This window comes from Sinocyclocheilus grahami, unplaced genomic scaffold (genome assembly GCF_001515645.1).
Source record: "Sinocyclocheilus grahami isolate Dianchi unplaced genomic scaffold, SAMN03320097.WGS_v1.1 scaffold96.1, whole genome shotgun sequence".
In the NCBI taxonomy this organism is placed as follows: Eukaryota; Metazoa; Chordata; class Actinopteri; order Cypriniformes; family Cyprinidae; genus Sinocyclocheilus; species Sinocyclocheilus grahami.
In genome coordinates, this window is record NW_015505275.1 from 1,765,025 (window position 1) to 1,786,166 (window position 21,142).

General features: G+C 39.9%; 1 protein-coding gene across 7 annotated transcripts; it reads right to left on the reverse strand.

Annotated features, from left to right (window-relative positions):
- Positions 1 to 647: 647 nt before the first annotated feature.
- Positions 648 to 15,177, reverse strand: LOC107587791 (atrophin-1-like). Of its 7 annotated transcripts, none has more exons than XM_016275708.1 (10): positions 14,949 to 15,177; positions 10,908 to 11,051; positions 10,496 to 10,597; positions 9,994 to 10,113; positions 7,211 to 9,912; positions 6,319 to 6,535; positions 4,617 to 6,087; positions 3,346 to 3,489; positions 3,081 to 3,258; positions 648 to 1,091 (listed from the first exon to the last, which is right to left on the reverse strand). In XM_016275708.1, the coding sequence occupies exons 2-10, from the start codon at positions 10,932 to 10,934 to the stop codon at positions 1,058 to 1,060; spliced, it is 4,995 nt and encodes a 1,664-aa protein (XP_016131194.1). In that variant the 5' UTR covers positions 10,935 to 11,051; positions 14,949 to 15,177; the 3' UTR covers positions 648 to 1,057. The 7 variants fall into 7 exon arrangements, with proteins under 7 accessions (XP_016131194.1, XP_016131191.1, XP_016131195.1 ...); XM_016275705.1 differs by having other exon boundaries at positions 4,617 to 6,090; XM_016275709.1 differs by having other exon boundaries at positions 4,617 to 6,090; positions 10,871 to 11,051.
- Positions 15,178 to 21,142: the final 5,965 nt, after the last annotated feature.

Consider the following 21,142-nt stretch of genomic DNA (forward strand, 5'->3'; position numbering starts at 1 on the left):
TAATACAGTGTCTTGACTCTCTGGCTTGTGTTCAAACAGTGTGCAACTCCCCACAACTGCAAAACAGGAACAGAAAACCATACACTGGGTTTGCGTACATCAAATAACAGCACTGGTTAAGAAAATGTAACAATATTAAATGAGACAGCTATACTTACAGTGATACTTTCCATGTCAGGTGTCACAGTTTCAGTTCTGGAAGAGGTAAAATACCATTGAGGTAGAATAACTGGTTGAATCAAGTTTAAATAATTGTTGTGGTTGCTTTGACTGTTATACATACATACATGACTCACACAAGTACAGATACAGTAGAAAACAGTAAACTGCACATACAAAGACTTATAGAAAAAAATGGTATTTTATTTCCAGATTTTTCTTTTTCATTATTTTTTATCTTGCATTTTTCCCCACAAGGTAAATTCAACATAAAAAAAGAAAGAAAAAAAATGAACAGTGGTACCATGAAAATGTAAAAAAATAATAAAAAATAATGTTTATATAATCATATAATTATTAACAAACAACATTAATCATTTTAATAAGAACACGATAAAGAAACATTATGAAGGTAAGCTGTTCATCTCATGCACCCTTTCATAAACACTCTTTCAGAGTGGTAAAGTTTTCCAAAAACAAACAAACAAGAAAAAAATAAAAACAGATCAAGAGTTTTAGCCCATTGGGCTTTTAGTATCTAGCTACATGCAAAGACATAAAAGTGAACTTGATTCTTAGACATTCTCTCTGGCATAATGTTGTGTACATAGACTAATCCACGACCTAAACTCATCTGCCTGGTGTTTGAAATAACACAATGAGGAATCCTCCGGGAAGTTTGGGAATAACCGTTCAGTGCCACAGTGTGTGCCAGAATTATAAATCTCACTTTTTTTGTATTTAAATTAGTTCAGATTGAATGATATGTGTTCTGATGTCACATCCAAAGCTCTATACAGATTTATTGTCATTCAGTGCTGAATTTCGAAATGATTGTTTCTTTTTATTTGCACTTCATCCCTTCTTCATTTTCCTGTCTTCATGTCCTTTGTGTTCCTCACAGCGTTTTGTCACTCTCTTTCTTTAGGTGGCTGCAATGGAGGGCAAAAGTCAAAGATGAAAGAACAAAAAGACTGCATTGTAGACATCAAATTTGATATGGTTGTGTAGGTATCGGCAACTCATGCTTACAGCATTGATGATTTTTATACTGATTTAAATAATATAACTGACAAAAATATCGGCCTTAAAGGGTTAGTTCACCCAAATGAAAATTCTGTCATTAAATACTCACCCTCATGTCGTTTCAAACCCGTAAGACATTCGTTCATCTTCGGAACACAAATTAAGATATTTTTGATGGAATTTGAGAGCTGTCTGACCCTGCATAGACAGCAACGCAACTGAAATGTTCCCAAGTCCAGAAACGTAGTAAGGAGATCCGTAAAATAATCCATGTGACATCAGGGGTTCAACCGCAATTATACGAAGCTCAGAGAATACTTTTTGTGTGGAAAAAAAAAAACGACTTTATTCAACAATTCGTCTCCTCCACATCACACCGGATCTGTTTCCTACGTTGTTGTGATTTGATCTGAATGGAAACAGCGTATCCGTGTGATGAAGCTGACACAGAACAGCATACGTTGTTTACGTCCAGCAGATATTCTCCAAAATTGCACCAGGGTGATGCGGAGGAGACGAATTTTTGAATAAAGTCATTTTTTTTACAGATCTCCTTGCTACGTTTCTGGACTTGGGAACATTTCAGTTGCTTCGCTGTCTATGCAGGGTCAGACAGCTCTCAGATTCCATCAAAAATATCTTAATTTGTGTTCCGAAGATGAATGAAGGTCTTACGGGTTTGAAACGACATGAGGGTGAGTAATTTTCATTTTTGGGTGAACTATCCCTTTAAGTGTTAATGTTGAATAATACTTTATAAATCATGTTTAAAATCAAGCCTTTCAAATAATAAACTACACAGCCCATGAGTCATTGCTAATGAATAACTGAATAAAAAATGATGGTACAATGTAAAATTGTTAACTTACAGTCACTCATTTTTAAGAGTAATGTAAGTTTAATGCAAAATATTCAAATATTTAAGTTGTTTTACAGTGTAATGAGACTCGATTACATCATATGCAATGCTTCATGGGAATGTAAGTTCACCGCTGATCCTTTTTTTACAGTTCTCGTTTCCATGGTAACAGAGATATCTCTAATTGGTGAATGCAAATAGGATTTCTCTTTAGGATTATGAGTGGAGTAGTTCTCAGGAATTTGGCGATTAAACAGTTTTGCTGAAATCTCAATGATTTGTGGCTTTCAGAGAAACACTTAATCTCCGAAGTCATGGTAGGTCTGTCGTGAAAGGTTTATACGTTATTGTTAAAAAATTCCTCTATGAAAGAATGTTCAATTCTAGATATAGGTATCAACATCAGTGATATTGGGTTTGATAATAATTCAAATTGCATCAGAAAAAAGTGGTATACCGCTAAGTATACAATATACATGTATGTACTCACCTGAAGTACTCGTCCTGGGCGAGGGAGTGATGATGGTGGTGGATCCACTGCTGTTCCAGGGCAAGTCTCTGGAACTGAATCTCTGCACTCTGAGCCTGCTGCATTGCCTGGAGCTGGTGTGCTGCAGACATGGATCCACCCAGAGACGAGGACTGGGGCATCTCACGGAAAGGACCTCGAAGTTCACCGCTGATCCTTTTTTTACAGTTCTCGTTTCCATGGTAACAGAGATATCTCTAATTGGTGAATGCAAATAGGATTTCTCTTTAGGATTATGAGTGGAGTAGTTCTCAGGAATTTGGCTATTAAACAGTTTTGCTGAAATCTCAATGATTTGTGGCTTTCAGAGAAACACTTAATCTCCGAAGTCATGGTAGGTCTGTCGTGAAAGGTTTATACGTTATTGTTAAAAAATTCCTCTATGAAAGAATGTTCAATTCTAGATATAGGTATCAACATCAGTGATATTGGGTTTGATAATAATTCAAATTGCATCAGAAAAAAGTGGTATACCGCTAAGTATACAATATACATGTATGTACTCACCTGAAGTACTCGTCCTGGGCGAGGGAGTGATGATGGTGGTGGATCCACTGCTGTTCCAGGGCAAGTCTCTGGAACTGAATCTCTGCACTCTGAGCCTGCTGCATTGCCTGGAGCTGGTGTGCTGCAGACATGGATCCACCCAGAGACGAGGACTGGGGCATCTCACGGAAAGGACCTCCTGTACATAACATGCAAAACAAGTGCAGAAATCATTTAACACAGAACAATGAAATATATCGCAACAGAACATCATCACACCTCTTACCAAAGAGCTGCTGTCGAAGCACCTCACTGTCAGTGAGGGAGTGTGCCAGGATGGGAGGCCCAAGAGCAGCCCCTGGGTACGGCAGACGGGCCAGGGGAGACCCTGATGCCAGCGGATCCATCAGGGGGTGTACCCCTCCCGCGGCTGCCACCCAAATACGTAACAAAACAAAAGTGGGAAATTTAATAAGAGTAGCAGTTTCCCAGTGGCACTGTAGGTAAAAATTATTTTGCACAGGAACAGTGCTGCCATTATTCTTGCTGTTCGCAACCCATTTTACTTATAGCCTGTCGTATTTCCGGGAGAAACTGGACATTTAGCTCACAGTAACTGTATTGTTGATGTTGCTAAATTTGTTACAGAAGTGATACTTTTATGGCTGCTGTGATGCCGACAGCCTAAACAAGTTGATTCAAAAACAATTTTATTTACTCATGTTGTTCCAGATCTATATCCTTTTTATTTTTACTACTGTGGAAAACAAAAAAAAATTTTTTTAAAGAATTTTTCAATTGTTTCGTCCTTACACTGCAAGTTAACGGAGTATAATGTAACCACACTGACTTACATTGTTTGGACTAAAAAGCAGTGGAGTAATTTTCCAAAATATCTTCTTTTGTGCTTCACAATAGAAAAAAAGTAATATAGATCTGGAACATGATGGTGAATAAATGATGGCAATTTTTGGGTGAGCCATCCCTTTAATTGTCACTAAATGCTCAAGTTATGAAAAAACGCATTTGTCAACTGGGTGATTGTATCTGAAAGAAGTACAAATCATTAAGCAGTTTAATTATTTTGTTGTAGTTTTTTTGTTTGGTGACGATAAATGGTATAAAATTTAATATGTAAACATAATTTTTAATGGTGAGAAATTACATAAAATATTTCATATATTAACACAACTGTGCAAATTTCAAATTTTTGTTGAATGTTGAATTTAACAAAAATGTGAAATTTGCACAATCAATATCTTGCTATGTTGTTTTTCCTTCATACCCTTCAGTCATATATTGTTTTTTCATTTGTCATCTTTGTCCGCAGTATGTTTGAATTTTTTTTTTGTATATTATATTTATTGCGGTATTTTTGAATTTTCAGAGTATGTTTGAATTTTAATTGGTTATTTAATTTGGTTATTAACACTGAATAGTCGACCATCCTGGCCCATCCCTAATATTGACAGAACCATATTCTGAATTTGCTGAAATTTTTATTCTGCAATACAGTGTGCTGTGTAATGTGTGAGTGTGTGTGTGTATGGTGAATACCTGTGTCCTGCTGGTGCAGATGTAGGTGAGAGTGAATATGTGAATGCTGGTGATGATGAGGAGTCACATTCAGCATCTGTAGCCGGCCGAGAGAATCTCCTCCTCCTGTGCCTCCTGCAGCCGCTGTGCCTCCTCCTGCTGCTCCTCCACCTGTCCCTGCCCTTTCCCTATCCCTCTCTCGCTCCCTCTCTGTGGCAGGCAGCACTCTCTCCCTTTCCCTCTCCACGCTCCTTGCACGTTCGGTGCTGGGAGGGGTGCGAACGGGGGTGGGATATCGTTCAGAGGACGTAGCCTGAGTTGGGAGGGGTGGGGGCTGACAAGAAGGGTGTGTATTTGGAAAGGTAGAATGTGGAGAGGGGTGATGAAGAGATGAGGCTGTTGGAGGAGGAGGAGGTGGTGGGGGAGGAGGTTGAGGAGGAGGGGCGGGGGCTGCTGGTGTCACTGGGGCTCCGGCTGGAGCCTGGTGGGCAGGGAGTGTGGCTGGAAGAATAGAGGAGGTTGGTGGGACTGACAGAGGTGGAGGGACAGGATTTGGATTCCTAGCTGCTGCGGCTAAAGCTTGAGGGGGCGGTGCAGGGGGTGGAGTTGTACCATAAAGGGCAACCTCACTACCAGGAGCTCCGCCTCCAGCCCCGCCCCCCAGCAGCAAGGAGTGTGAGTGTGTGTGCGAGTGTGCATGTGACACAGCTATTGCCGGGTCGGCTAAGGCTCCAGCTGTGTAGACACGCTCCTCGCTCTTAAACTCAAATCCTGGCTTCACGCGCTCTCTTTGAGCTGCTACAGCATGAGGGAATCCCACTCCTCCAAACCCCGCCCCAGCCAACCCACCAGGTCCAGGACCATGCCCTGGATGGGTGGGGCCTCCCTCCAGCCCACCCCCATATAAAAAACCCAGAATGGCAGCAGCCGTGGCGGCATCGGCTGGAAGGTGGTGGGGGTGTGTGAGAGCTGGGTTTTGGAATTGGGACAGGAAAAATGAAGGATGCACATGGGGATGAGCGTTAGCATGTGCATATGCATGCGGGTGAGGGTGGTGGTGAAGGTGGGGATGGTGTACCTGTGCGCGACTGGCAGCGCCCAGCGGAGACATGACGTGAGGACGGGCATACTCACTCAGGGTTCTGAGGGCTGGGGTATCAGGCCCCAAATATGGACCCCCAAGCCCAATGCCAAGAGCACCCTGAGGGCCTCCAACAACTGGAGAGCCCCCTGCCATGGAAGGAAGGAGAAGAGAATGAGGAATGGAATGAGAAAGAGAGGGATGCAGAGGATGAGAGGGGTGAATGACGTGGGGGTGTGAGGCATGGTGAGCATGGTGGTGCTGTGGATGGGCTGCTGGGTGTGAAAGGTTCACAGAGGATGAGGAAGATGATGAAGGGTCTAGAAGGATGGAGGACGAAGAAGGAAAGAAGAGCGAAGAGCACTGGCGTGTGGCTGTAGCTCCTAATCCTGCACTTGTGCTACTGTCCTTCTGCTGAAAAGAGAAAAATGTTTATAAAGAATCTGACAAGTAATGTGTAAAGGATCTAACTACAGAAAAACATTTAATTTTTTTAAAACAAGATGCAATATCATGTAATAATCTTCTCAAGTGCATGAATCTAGTTTTAAAAATGTTAAAACTAGACACAAAACTAGTAAAAATACTGAAATTACTGAAATTATTTTTGCAATGCTACCAACAAGCTCTGCTGTCTCTTACCTGAAGATGTCTGTCCAGGTCTCTCTCTCTCTCCTTTTCTCTCTCTCGTTCTCGCTCTTTCTCTCGCAGGTCTCTCGCGCGCTGTTCGACCTCTCTACGAGCACGTTCTATGGCCTCATTTCTCTTCTTCCAAAGCTTAGAACCATCAAGCGGAACAAATAGAACATCACTACGGGCGCAAGAGTTCCCACTACCCCGGTCAAGAACCCTGTGAAACCTGAAACCAAAGAGGTTTTATCTTTTCCATGAGGTAAACAATCATACATGCCAATACTATCAAAACAACACATTTACCCAATCATGTGGAACCAAGTTTTGGTTATATCAGGTAGCACATCAGGTTATCTTCTAATCTCTTGTGTTTTCCTGACAATTGATTATAGATTTCTGTACATGTCAAAACCTGTACATGTTGTCTGTGCCGATAGCCTCGTGGGCAGTGCGCCGACATATAGCGTCATTGTGCTTTGGATGACCCGAGTTCGAGTCCTTTCCCAATCCTGTCCCCCCTCTCTCCCACCTCATTTCCTGTCAATATATACTGTCCTATCCTAATAAAAAGGCAAATAAATCTAAAAAAAACCTGTACAGGTTTTGCACCTGACTAATAGCCATGTGATATAAAAGTGGTGTTGTAGATTTCTTAAACACAACCATAGCAAGCTAGCTAAACTAATTCAATACATTGACAAACAAGATATGGCTGAAACTACACAGTTATGCAGCAGGCTGTCAGACAATAATATGACATATTATATATCAGCCAATAATATGACACCATTATATTGTGCATCTCTATCAATGGCATGATAATCCTAATCTGTTTTTGTTCTTAATTCACTTGTTTATGATGTTTTATTAGATTTGATTTTAATGAAACACCAAGTCTTACCGAGCTGATTGGCTGGCATGAATTGGAATGTCAACAGGTTTTGGTTCTGGGGAAGGACTTCGGAGAACTGGAGGAGGGCTCTCCAACTCCTCCCTGTCCTCTACTGGCTCCTCCTTGATGACAGGTGGTGGCACTGGGCCAGAAGATGAATCAGAGTGACCATCTACTCCAACAGATGTGCTGGGGGTTGAAGCAGTGTTGTTATGACTGGGGTTACTGAGATGCGGTTGTACTTTAGTGTTTTGAGGGGAGTGCAGTAATGATGGAGTGCTAGTGCTATTGCTGTTGTTGGGAGCATTGCCACTGGCATTGCTATTTCCATGGTTACCGTTGCCATGGTAAGAGCTACTGAAAGGAGTATGACTGCTTAAAGTGCCATGGTAAGGAGTAGGCCTGCAACCTGATGGACAAGAGGTGGACACACTTGATGCATGAAGCGGTACAGAAGGAGCAGAGGTTGATGGAAAAGGACTAAACCCTCCCACTGGATTGGTTGAGGGACTGGGAAGAGGAGAGAGCGGGGTTGGTGGAGTCTGATTGGATGAAGAATATGGGCCCTGTCGAGCATGATTGCCTGGAAGGGATGTAATAGATGGGGGCTGACAATGTGAACTAGTGGAGGGTGGAGGAGGTGGAGGAGGATAAGAAGTAGAGGTGGGATGACCAGGTCCAGAACCACTCGATGAAGGAGAAAGGGATGGAGGGTGATTGCGATTTGAATGAAGAGCAGATGTAGTGTTGTCCTTTTCCCTCTCTCTGTCTCTGTGCTGCATAGGCAAGGCTGTCTGTCCAGGATAGTGAGGGTGATGTGGAAGTGGAGGTCCTCCAGGATATTCCCGAGTAAGATTTGGGGCCAGTCCAGGTGGGCTCGGGAACTCCCTTGGCACACCAGAAAGTGTGACAGAAGAAGAGGTCGATCCAGGGGGTGGGTAGGGATCCTTTGACCCTGGAGGAGGGTACTCTCTTAAATAGTGTGGAGGGGGTGGAAGGTCTGCAGTATTGGAGGGTACTTGGGGGGTCTGTCCTTGTAGTGTTTGCTGCACATTTGCATCCATTGGAGAAGAATAGTCTCTATTTGTGGGGATGGAATTTGCAGAGGAAAAGGGAGGATGACCAGAGCTGTTTTGTGGTGAACCGGCTGGGTCACGGTTCACCAGGGTCGCCGAAGGTAAAGCAGATGGTGGAGCACCTACAGGTGCTTGGTTGGCATTACCAGCATAAGTGTTATTCCCTGCCTCCCTAACTTGGCCTGCTAAATCCCCCCACCTGCTGTCCTTGTCTCTTGGATGACATCCACCCCCTCCGGAGCTTTCAGTTCCAAACTCTCGGCCCTGTGCTTGAAGCTGCTGGTTTTGCAAAGGAAATTCCCTCCCAGCTCCTCGATCCCGATCTCTAAACCCTGGTCCATATTCCCGACCACTCTGTGGTCCTGCAGGTCCGTCCCGGTTTGCACTATATTCTCTGTTCTGTCCAGGTAGCGAATTCCCAAAATCCCGGCCTACATTAGAGTTGGGTCCTCCACCACCAGAAATGCTACCACAGATGCTACCGCTGTTGCTGTTCGCATTGCTACTGCTATTACTAGCAGGGAAGTCTCTGTTGCCAAATTCCCTCCCACCCCTCTCCCGCTCAGCTGCAGTGCTATACCTGGGCAGAAACTCTTTGTGTGGGTGGGGATGAGGGTGAGATAGGTAAGGTGGGTGGGATGAGTGTCGGGTGGAAGAAGGAGAATTGTACACAGAGGGCAGCTGTTGCTGTACTGGAGGCTGCTGGCTTGGATGTGTGTGGTGGTTACCTGGATAACGTACATACCCCCAGTTGCCAGGACAACTAGAGGGAGGTCCCCCTGACCAGCTGGTGGGGGTGTAATGGTGAGTGTTGGGAGGAGGAGGTTGTTGGGGAACGGTACTAGTTTGTAGAAGCAAGGAGGGTGGAACAGACTTATCACCTTTCTCTGGTTTGTCTGCTTTACTTTCCCCACCTGGAGCATTCTGCCCCACCTCTAGAGGTTTCAGGGCAGGTGGAGGTGGGAGTGTCGGTCCATGGCTCACATTTGAATTCCCATGGGAATACTCAGCTCCTCCCACCCCAGGTTTCCCACACTGAGTGCTTGCTTTAAAATTGATGCGACTGCAGGTGTGTAGCGTTTCAGGACCACCAGGACCTGTATACTCCACTTTGTTTGCAAGTTTGGAATCTAGGGGGAAGTATGACTTCCTGTTGTTGCTTGCATCACCTGTGTTGTCCACCATTCCACGATGAGATGTATATAGTGATGATGAGGTCTTTAACGAAGACAAATCTCCCTCCATTCCTCCCTCACTGTCCCTCTGGTCCTCTGGTCTGCTATCCTCACCTCTCCCTGAGCCTCTCTGATCCTCTGCTACACATTTTGATGTCCCTCCATCTTTGTTTTTATCACCCTGCTTTGGGGAATCTGGAGAGTCAGATTCAGAATCCAAACTGGCCAAGGGGGAAGCAGAGAGACTTGGAGAAGAGGACCGATTGTCCTGGTCAATGTCCCGTCCACTGCTTATGCTGCTGCTACTGTTGGCTAAGCTGCCTCCAACTGAGCTCCGACTTCCTTGTGATTGGCCATCCTCATTGTCACTTTCTCTTGATTGACTCTTGCTTGACGTTGGAGGTGGAGCTGAAGTCGGAGTGTTAGTTGAAAGGGGTGGGGCTGGGGGATTGGAAGAGTCCTAGTGGCAAAATATCATTATATTTTAAAAATGTTCAATCTTATGGAATTTTATTCAATGTTTCTAAAATTTCATCAGTACCTGGACTTTCTGTCTTTTGGGCGGTGGCACATGCTCCTCCCCTTCACTTTCTGATGAATCATGGCCTTGAGATCGCCGGCTGAAACGTCCAACAGCCAATTCCTCTCCAGCAGTTCTTTGCTTAATAGTATAATTTTTAATCATGATGTGAGGCAGTTGCATTTTTACATTTAGTATAAAAAACAACAAAAGAACAAAATTTGCTCACAAGCTGACAAGCAAATGCAAAACAGTCAATAAAATTTCTTAACACACAACAAATACAGTAAATGCACACTAGTGTGGAATATTGTGAAAAAGATTGATCATGAACATTCAGGATAAGATCATCTAAACTCATAAAATGAGGCATGAATGAATTCAGTGACCGAGATAAGAAGAAAAAAGAGATGAAGTAGACCAAGGATGAGGTTATCAAAGATGAAGAAACTAGGACAATGGAGAAGATCATAAAGAAATACAAGAAAAAAAGACAGATGGAGGAAAATACAAGAAATCTTACTGTTTGCCTTTCATTGCGCTCTGCTTGGGAGGGGCTGGGGTGCGGACGTCTACCCCTCCTTTCCTCGCTGCCCCCCCTCCTGCGTCCACTGCGAGCGGGCATCTGTGGCCATGCCCAACATGACCGAGGGAGGGCAAACAGAAGAAAGGGAAAGAAAGACAGCATGAAAAAATTACAGCATAAGACAAAAACAGATAAAGTGACCGAAAAGGAGTAGGAACTAAAAGTATGTTTTGTGAAAATACTAAGTAAAAAAATACCATTTAATAAATGCTACAATCTAATATGGATATCCAAATACTTTTTAACAACACACAAGTGCACTTGGTTCAAAGGGTTCTGACTGATTTAGACTTATATCTACACATGGTCTACCTTTTATGCTGATCTCAGTATGCAGTAATGCCCTCACCGATTCTTTGTTGGTTCGGGTCTTCATGACTAGCTCTCTATGTGGTACATTCCTTCCAGTCAGCCATTACAGAAAGCGGGAGCGTGACCACAATCAGGACGGTTGGCCTACAGGCTGCCTATCATAGCATTAAATCTTTAAAACCTGGAGGGAACACAGTGAATATCACTGAAGTCAAATTAAACATATTACAATATATTATATTATATACACTACTTGTCTTTCTATTTGTTATCAGATACTTAATAAATATATCAATGCTACAAAGAAAAGGTCAATTGTTAATTTAATTCCCTTCTCAAGTAATATGAGGTGATGACATTGGTCCACTGTAAGTGCAAAATGATAATCTAATGTTCTTTGATATATCTATCATAATCAATGATTAAATGATCTGTGACTAAACAATCTGTAATCAACACAACGTCTACAGTTTAGACACTAAAACAATTTTCTGTTTGCAGTAACAGTGTTGGGGAACAGCAATGCTGTTTTAAACCGTAATTTTTGTGTGGACTGCATGGTACTTCAGAGGGTTTGTGGTACTCTGAAGCTGAGCTTTAGTCATCAATGTTGAATGGAGCTCTGCAAAAACCATCCACTGCAGCCAGTATAGGGAGAGGCACTGCTTACACCAAAGGATCAACATACACACAAATCTCTAAATTCCACATGAAATACACAATAATATTCACACACTTTTGTATTTACATAAATACTCACAAATACATGCTTTACACTATGTTGTACAAATAAGTATATTTCTATTTCAAGTGTTAAATATTAATTCCAACACATTTTAATGTGGCAGAAACTATTTAGATTTTCTCTATGCAGAAATTCTTACTACTGTCAGGGAGGATATTTTGACTGGAATTTTCTTTACAGCACAGATATACAGTCCCCCCCCCATCTTTCTCTCTTTCCTGCTTATGATTTCCTTCTCTTGTTTCTAGCCTGCCTCACTGATGGCAATGTATTTTTAATTTTAAGGACAGATATTTTTCTTGAATGATGTTTCAAATATAGTCTGACAATATGGACCTTTTTCACATTTCCGGGTTTCTCAGCAGCTGAAGTCGTCATAGTTGGGTTAACTTGAATAGCAGTGAATGGGAGAGTACCACAAATATATTTTTTGCATTCCCAGTTGCTCAAATAGCAAAAGAAAAACTCCACGATAGTGTTTTCATGACTTTCAATAAAAGGAAAAAAATTGAGAGAGACTGATAATGGCTGTCAGAAGAGAGAATGAGGTCAAATTTACCGTCCCTCCCATAGACACTGCATTAGAAACACCCTCGCATTAGCGTTAAAAGTTTTTTGTAATTTAATGCAAAGGTGATATAATACAAAAATAGTGTTATAAATGTACATACATTTAATAAAAAATACAAATATGAAAAACTTTCGAGGATTTACGATGCTGATGACCGTTAAACGCGTCATCAGTCTTGTGAAAAGGGTCCATTGGCCACAATCGCTTAGCAACGATGCAATAATCCACTGACATACAGTAACATTGCTAATTAACCTCATCATAGTTATAGTGAATCGCATTTTTAGTTTATTTAGTTTATTCTAAACTAAACCATGAGAGACACTACATTTCTTCATGAGAAAAACCAGCTGACAAACTCCTCAGTTTGAGAGAGAGAGGACGATAAATAATTAGATGGAGACAAAAAGATACATAGTGTGGGTAGGAGGTTAACTAAGTCACTCCAGTATTTCTCTTTCTCACACGCTTCATTTATTGTGAATGAGACTATATATAGCACACTAACGGACTGAGTGAAGTGAGTGAGTGTATTTAGCACCGCCTTCAAAACTGCAAAATGTACATCTACACCCAAACCACTGAACACAAGAGAAAAACCCCAGTGTTGATAAATATTACATATAAACAGATTTACAGGCTGCTGACAGCCAACACAGTGAATACTCTGGCTACTCCATCATGACCACAATTAACAAAAAAATTCTCATTTGTAAAACAAGAATTATTTCTAGTGCCAAACACACAAAGACTGTACATATCCCATAAATGTAAAATCAGCATATTTGTGATCCAATTACGGTGTGTACATGGTAATATATCCAAATGACAAACAATAAAGGCTGCCAGCTCTCTGTCTACAGGTGAACCTTCATTCATCAGGAGTCCATTACCAAAATCTTGGCCAGGCTCCAGCATACCAAAAGCCTTCCACTCTCCCACTGCAGACACATGCAGCTATGGAATCAGCAGTACCTTCATTACAATACAATATATAAATACAGGCACACATCATATGGCAAGCAGTTTAAAAATGTATTCTTTATACCGAACTAGTATCTATTTCTATGTTACTAGTACTTATTTGTAATGTAAATGTAAATATTAATAATTATTAGAGACTAGTATCTTTTTCAGTTTAGTAACCATTCATTAGATACTATTATTGTTCTTCACAACACAAATTGCAAAGTTACTGGTACAAATTAGTCTTTGTTGTTACTGATGACAAATTGCACATTTTTGTAATTTAATCCTGTAAGGAACTGTAATTTGGGTATCAACTATTCACTTCTGATTAATACACATACATATAATACATAATTAATCTATTAGTACCTATATTGGAATATTTGCTTGGTTTCAGATTTATTAGTACCCATTTATAAGAAACTAGCATTAATATAAGTATACGTAAGCACACACATATATATATATATATATATATATATATATATATATATATATATATATATATATATATATATTTTATATTACATACATGTAAGCACACACACATATATATATATATATATATATATATATATATATATATATATAATTAAATACTAGTATAAGTATTACAAGTAGTAATACTAGTAAGATAATAGTATTAGAATCTAGTCCAATTTCTTATTTCACTAGTTACAACTGTTTTTGTATTTGTCAGTAATGGTCAGTAACGATGGCTGCTTCACAGTTTAATTAAAGAATCCTACAATTAATAAACGGATTATAGACTAGTATCTAATATACTGGTTTCTATTCAGGTAGTACTAGAAAAATAGAATGAAATGCTAAAAACTATTTGAATGTTATGAATGGTTTGAAATACTTACTAGTACCTAATGAATAGTTACTAGTAGCCTAAAACTGAAATAGATAACAGCAACAACTGGAATGCATACTAAATATAACAATACAAGTGAAGCGCTATGCACAGAATCTCCAAAGAAATCATTAAATTTGTTACCAGTAACAATGGAATAGTTACTTGTCACTGCTGGGATACTAGTGTTTAATGGATAATTACTAGTGCGTAGTACTAATGAAACTGAAAAATAGGCCTACTGTTCACAACCACTAGATTACATGCTAGTAACGCCAATTAAAAAGTACTAGTAGCCTAATATACAGAGTACTAGTTGGTTTTAAGAAATAAATGTTAAAATGGCTTGCCACACACATACACAACACAAATCATACACTCTGTCCCACTCTCATACACATATGCACAAATATAGTTGGAATTAGCTTTGATTCTGAATTCTTTAGCACGTAAAAGCACAATGCCAAAAGGTGGGGTGAGTTAGACACCCGAACGTGCATCATCGCTCGACCACGCACCGCAACGTTCCTTTCTTCCATTCTTCTGCTGCTGCTTGTTATTGATACGCATGCAGAGGCAGTGCTCTACTGTAACTAACTCTAACTGGACGACCTCTGGATTACAGTTCTCAGACAATGCACTGCACATTCAATCCTGACAAGACGAGGAGAAAGGGTCGCGAGTAACCCCCCTTTCAGTCTTTTCCTTCTCATGTGAGAAACATTTGGGATCAGAATGGCGAATAGCATTCTTGTCGAGCTCCGTGGAATGTGAGCACTCGAGACCTGCGTGGTTACGCACCCCGATTTGCAATATGATTTCAGCCCAATCTATGCACATTAGTAAAGCACAAAGACGGGTGCGCGAAGAAGGGGGGACCATCTGAGCATGACCAAAGAGTCAAATATAAGCATCCATTTTCTCCTCTTCTTACCTATAATATCCAGCGATGCGTATCTCCCTTTCTTTCTCTCTCCTGCTGCCGTTCGTACTGTACATTGACCTACACGCGATCAAACATACAGGCAACTCGATGCACGGAAAGATTTACATTGTTGCGGCTTCGCAAATAACGCAGTGTTTTCCCAGCCGCTCCCCCTGAAATCGGCGCAGAAAACGGGGTGCTGCTGAAGACTGTACAAATTGATGCGTACGTTTGATTCTTCCCCACCCCCTTTTCTTTCTGCCCCTCTCCCGCTCCTCTGTCAAGACGACTTGCACTCTTTTGCAGTCTGTACGGGCACAAATCTTCACGGAGGGGTGAGCGAGGGACGCACGACCACTGGAGGGTGAGAAGGGGCGTGATTTTCCTTATTCTTCAGGGAAAAGGGCAAAGTAGGAAAGGAAAGCCAAGGAAAAAGGAAGGAAGAAAGATGTCGAGATAAGGGTATTTATTCATTATGTAAATGACTGCTTATTTAATTGTCGATTTACGACACTTAATTAAGGAAATTAACCTAGAACTGCTTGATTAGGTAATGGCCACTAATTGGGCCTAATTGTACTGCCTTAATGAGGAAGGGGTGCCATTATTTCTGCAAAGTTATTTGAAATAGGCAATTTCGTTCATCAAAACCTAAGCTTCCATGTTTATGAGGCTTATATCAAATCTACAGATTGTTCTCAATTAAAGTCAACATGAAAAATGGACCCTATTTACTTCTTCATATATTTCCAAACAAGAAAAGGGTCTGACTTTGTAACTTTAGTCAAAAAATTGACATCTTTCTCTTCCTGTGAAAGGACTTTCCTTTCTGCTGATATTGAATAATATTAACCAAATAGCTATCTAGGGTTTGTTTTAGGAAACTTAAAATCAGGCTGGCTTCATTCTGGCATATAATGGCCATTTTTTCCATCCAATAAGTTTTTAATTAAAAGGCCCACCAACACCCCTAAAATCTGACAACACTATTGCATTTCTCAGGTATAAATCATACAATTATAATAAGCAAATATCTATGTATATACATATTATGCTTGTGTCCTGGAGTAAACAAACAAGGTTCAAAATGGTAATTTTAGATGACCTTTCAGATGTATTTAATTATAAAACACTTTATAATCTATCATAACATTTATTAATAACTTATTTAATAAACCTTCTTGTATATTAAGACAAGCACCTGCAATTCTGGCCAAATTAAAGATACGTTGTGCGTGAATTTGCACGTTACAATGTAAGCATCATTAATGACCCCCTGTGTTTAATGAAAGAAAAGATTGATTAGTGAAATTAAAGAATGATTTAATAAAAAATTAGAATGATTAGTGTCTCTAACTGGCCTGTTTATCTATGCTCTCAAAACACTTATTTACTGTACAGTATTGAATTATTTGCAGATTATATTTAATAGTTTACACTTTGCAAAAACGTTTGCAGTTAGATTGAATATTACATTCTTAAGGACTCTATGCTTATTCTTTTAAAGAGCACTAGTGCGCCTAAAAAAATAGGGACAGACACCTTCTGATCAATGACAGAAATTTATTAAATGTATGTCATCTTTTGTGCCAAAAATTTACATTTATAAACTTTTCTCAAAAAATGTAATTTAAACAATAAATTAAATTAAAATAATAATAAGATACAATCAGGAAGAATAAGTTACCAGTCAAATGAAATCAGCATCAACAATTCATCTTGGCATGGCGCAGAAGAGCACAAATGTGGCGTTAAGGAATATTTACAGAATTTTTGACAAGACTCAGAGGTGGCATTAATGCATGTCATAATAACAATGTTATGATATTAATGTTTTAATATAAAGTTTTGAACATAGAAATGTAAATGATTTAAATGACTCAATTTATACTTTAAAAATGAAACTGAAACAGCCAGTAGGTGGCACCAAGTCACTGTCTTTGTCACTGAATCATTCATTCAATCGATTCGTTCAAATGGCTGATTCATTTAGGAACGAAGCAAGTGACTCCCTTTATGAATGGGTCATTGAATCATTGACTCACTAGATTTGTTCAAAGGCAAATATTCATTCATAAACGAAACAGCGCTGTGTCAAAGACTATAGATCCGTAACGGCTCAGCTGTGACTTTGTTTTTGAACTATATTTTTGTTAACGACATAGAACAAAATAGACAACAGTATTCCTAAAATGTAAGTCACTTAATATTAACTTTTGTATAAAATCAAAAATGTATAAAACTGTTGTATAAATTCAATTTCACTTTTGCAAACTCTCTTTATAATCATTAAAAAGCTGTTACCCTCCATCGCGATCTCACAAACTTCCATTTTAACGAATAAAGCTCTCTACACTGCACACTGAATCTATTATTTACATCGTCTCTACCCTTTGTTGCAATAAATGAAAAAAAAACTGCAGTCTGCTTTCACGATCTGTGCTGTGAGCATAGACTGTATAAAAACATGGACGTAGTGTCGTCACCCGTAGGTTTTTGAAGAGCGGTTTTGAAGCTCAAAGTGGGCGGAGCCGGCCGTTGCCATCTTGGCAGCACGTCACCGCGTGTCACTCCCGGATAATCGAAAATGGGCAAAGAGGCGGGAGCTGGTTGCTGAAACCACACCCACCTAGCTCGACGCTGGTGACAGCTGCCGCAATCCACCTGTCACTCAAGTGGCCACGCCCTTATTTATGCAGAACTTTAAGGCTTAATATAATTTAAACGGATGAGTTATAAAAAAAATCCACCCCCCTCACAGTTGTCATGAAGGGCAAAATTAGCTATATAGGCCAAAATTATTTTTTGTACCAGACTGTAAACATATTTTTTCCTGCTGTAAAGTTGGGCATTTTAACATGGGGGTCTATGGGACTGACTCCCTTTTGAAGCCAGCCTCTAGCGGCAGGTCGATGAATTGCAGTTTTAGTCACTTCCGTGTTGGCTCCACGAGAGAGACCGGAAGGTTGCCGCTTGTCTGTGAGGAGCAGGACGCAGCGATAGAGAAGCATTTCTATTGGCTGCAGTCTACAGGTATTATGGCAAAAGACAGCATTGCGCAGCGAACCATAAACAGCGCTAGGTTTATCTGCAGAACTGGGCTCTCTTTCGTAGTCTTTTGAATGGATAAAATATAGAAATCACTTTAATTTCCAAATAAACGCACCCCCCCCCCGCGCCCTCGAAATTCACACCCCGGACTCCGCCCCAATTAGCAATTCACACATACTTTAAGGTGTCTTTGGTCTGTACACAAGCTAGGCTCTGAGGTGGTTCTGTGCCTGCTTTAAACTGAGTGAAGACACATTAAAGTCACATAAAAGAGTCTCAAATATGTCTGTCATTGTCGTGACGGAGCATATATTTCATAATTCAATCATTTGTATTAAACGGATGAGTTATAAAAAAAATCCACCCCCCTCACAGTTGTCATGAAGGGCAAAATTAGCTATATAGACCAAAATTATTTTTTGTACCAGACTGTAAACATATTTTGTTTACATTTTAACATGGGGGTCTATGGGACTGACTCCCTTTTGAAGCCAGCCTCTAGCGGCAGGTCAATGAATTGCAGTTTTAGTCACTTCCGTGTTGGCTCCACGAGAGACCGGAAGGTTGCCGCTTGTCTGTGAGGAGCAGGACGCAGCGATAGAGAAGCATTTCTATTGGCTGCAGTCTACAGGTATTATGGCAAAAGACAGCATTGCGCAGCGAACCATAAGCAGCGCTAGGTTTATCTGCAGAACTGGGCTCTCTTTCGTAGTCTTTTGAATGGATAAAATATAGAAATCACTTTAATTTCCAAATAAACGCACCCCCCCCATCCCCCCTCGAAATTCACACCCCGGACTCCGCCCCAATTAGCAATTCACACATACTTTAAGGTGTCTTTGGTCTGTACACAAGCTAGGCTCTGAGGTGGTTCTGTGCCTGCTTTAAACTGAGTGAAGACACATTAAAGTCACATAAAAGAGTCTCAAATATGTCTGTCATTGTCGTGACGGAGCATATATTTCATAATTCAATCATTTGTATTTTATATTTATAATTGCATGTTTCTATGTTCATTATATTTTCAAAAATAATTTCCTAAGATATTTTATTAACGCTTTTATCCTGCAATTGTGCTTTTTATGGAATAGCTATAAGCCACTTTGGATTTAGCTTCACTGCTGCCTTTGCACTGTAAGATGGCATTAGACTAAAAGAGCTTCCCCAAATCTGTACTTTCTTGTAAGACTGCAGTGGAGTGACCAGTCAAGCGGTCTCTCTCTCACAGACCCATACACAATCCATCTTCCTAAGTCTCTCTCTCCTGCAGTTTTTTCTTCCCTTTCGAATAGACCTCTGTCCCGGCTCCCATTGTGTTGTAACCATGGTAACCAACCTCGCAGAAGTGCGCGTGCGTTATCATGTCTGCTGTCTGACTGTAAGCGCCCCATCTACCGATTGAAGCACGAGAGGCTGAGACTGGCTGCAGAGCTACTTTGCATTGATTTACTGTTGCAGGTGTTTAACAGGGAGCGGCGTTCTCTTACGGTTTGGAATTCGTTACAGCACATCACACGACCAGCATTCAGTAAATAACCTGTAAACCTGTGACTGAAAGGAACACATGTTTATATTCATATTATGCATATGCATGTTCAGAAATCTGTAGCAACTCATAATATCTGTAGTAATGGTTTGATACAGAATAAAATAGCCTATTAATTCATGCTTTTATATCCGTTTAACCTATTAATAATTAGTCTAGGCTATAATTTAGTAATTGGTCTATAAAAGGAAACGCTGTTTAAAAGTGATTAAAAATAAACTTGATCTTTTTTTCTGTTTTACATTTATATTTGAACCATAATATTGCTACACGATTTGTCGCTAAAAATAGTTTCGAACGAACCCAAAGCAAAATCAATTTGAAGGAATAGGTTCAGTGAATGATTCACTCACTCATTCATTTATAAAGACAATAACTTTTTGTTGCCATATACTGGCTCAATGAGGTAACCTGTCGAAAGAGTCACTAAAAAAAAGTCAACCATGCACAGATTGATATTTTGTCTGAAACTCGCAAATACAGACAATCAGAGTGATACAAACTAAAGAAAAGCCTCAGTGCTGCTGAAGTGTTGCTTGGCTAACCAAAAAACGCCAGTCCGGAATTAAGTGTTCTATAACGCTTTTGATTATAACTTCTAACACAGTTTCTCTTGTGAGAAGAAGAGATGTAGTATGTGTGCCTCATGGTTTCAAACATTCTCACTTTATGTCATGCACAGCAGTGTTTAAATAGTCTTTTTATAGCCATCTGATCATACTCAGGGATGGGCAAAGATACATCAAAATGTATTTTAAAATAAAATACCAAATACCTTAATTTTAAGTGTATCAAAATAAACTACAAAATACAGCAGCCACACAAAGTATCAAAATAAACTACTGTATTTAAAAAATACTAAAAAAATACTTTTACAAGGGAGCATGAAATTTCTTCACAAACCTTCCATCAATTGGCCTATTTGATCTATCTCTTCAACAATACACTGATGTTTGTGAACAATGTTTGATAGCAACAGCTTTTCTCTGCCCGAGTCATGCAATAAATCTGGCATATGCAATCAGTTAACAGATCAAATATTCACACATCCCAGTGATTTCCCATGAAGGTTAGTTTTAAAGAAACCAATAGTTTAATGTTTAACAGTTTGCAAATGACTCATAATTGTATCCTAATTTAGTTACATGGTGTTTAACAAAGGGCCTACTTTGCATCAGCAGCACTGACTCAATGACAAACAAGTCATTCATAAGAAGACAACTGATGGCACCTGTATTCATAGCAACTAGTTTCTAACTACTTAATCATTTGATCGTTAGTCATAAATATAATAATATATTATGTGTCAGGCAGTCATTCATGCAATGGTTTGTAAACTCATGATCTTATTTAAACAGCTATGTCAATTAGGGTACAATATTCAGAAATCAAATATTTATCTATCAATCACTGGACACCTATTTGGAAGTTGAAAACAACCATTTTAGCATTACAACAATTATTAAATGATCAATATGTTTCGATTTTAAATGTAGCCAGAAACGTAATCAGAAAATAGCAACAGCAATTGTCAATGAGTATTAACCCAACTCCAACCACTGAATCTATTGAGAGCCATAGAAGTATAAAGGACATACACATATAC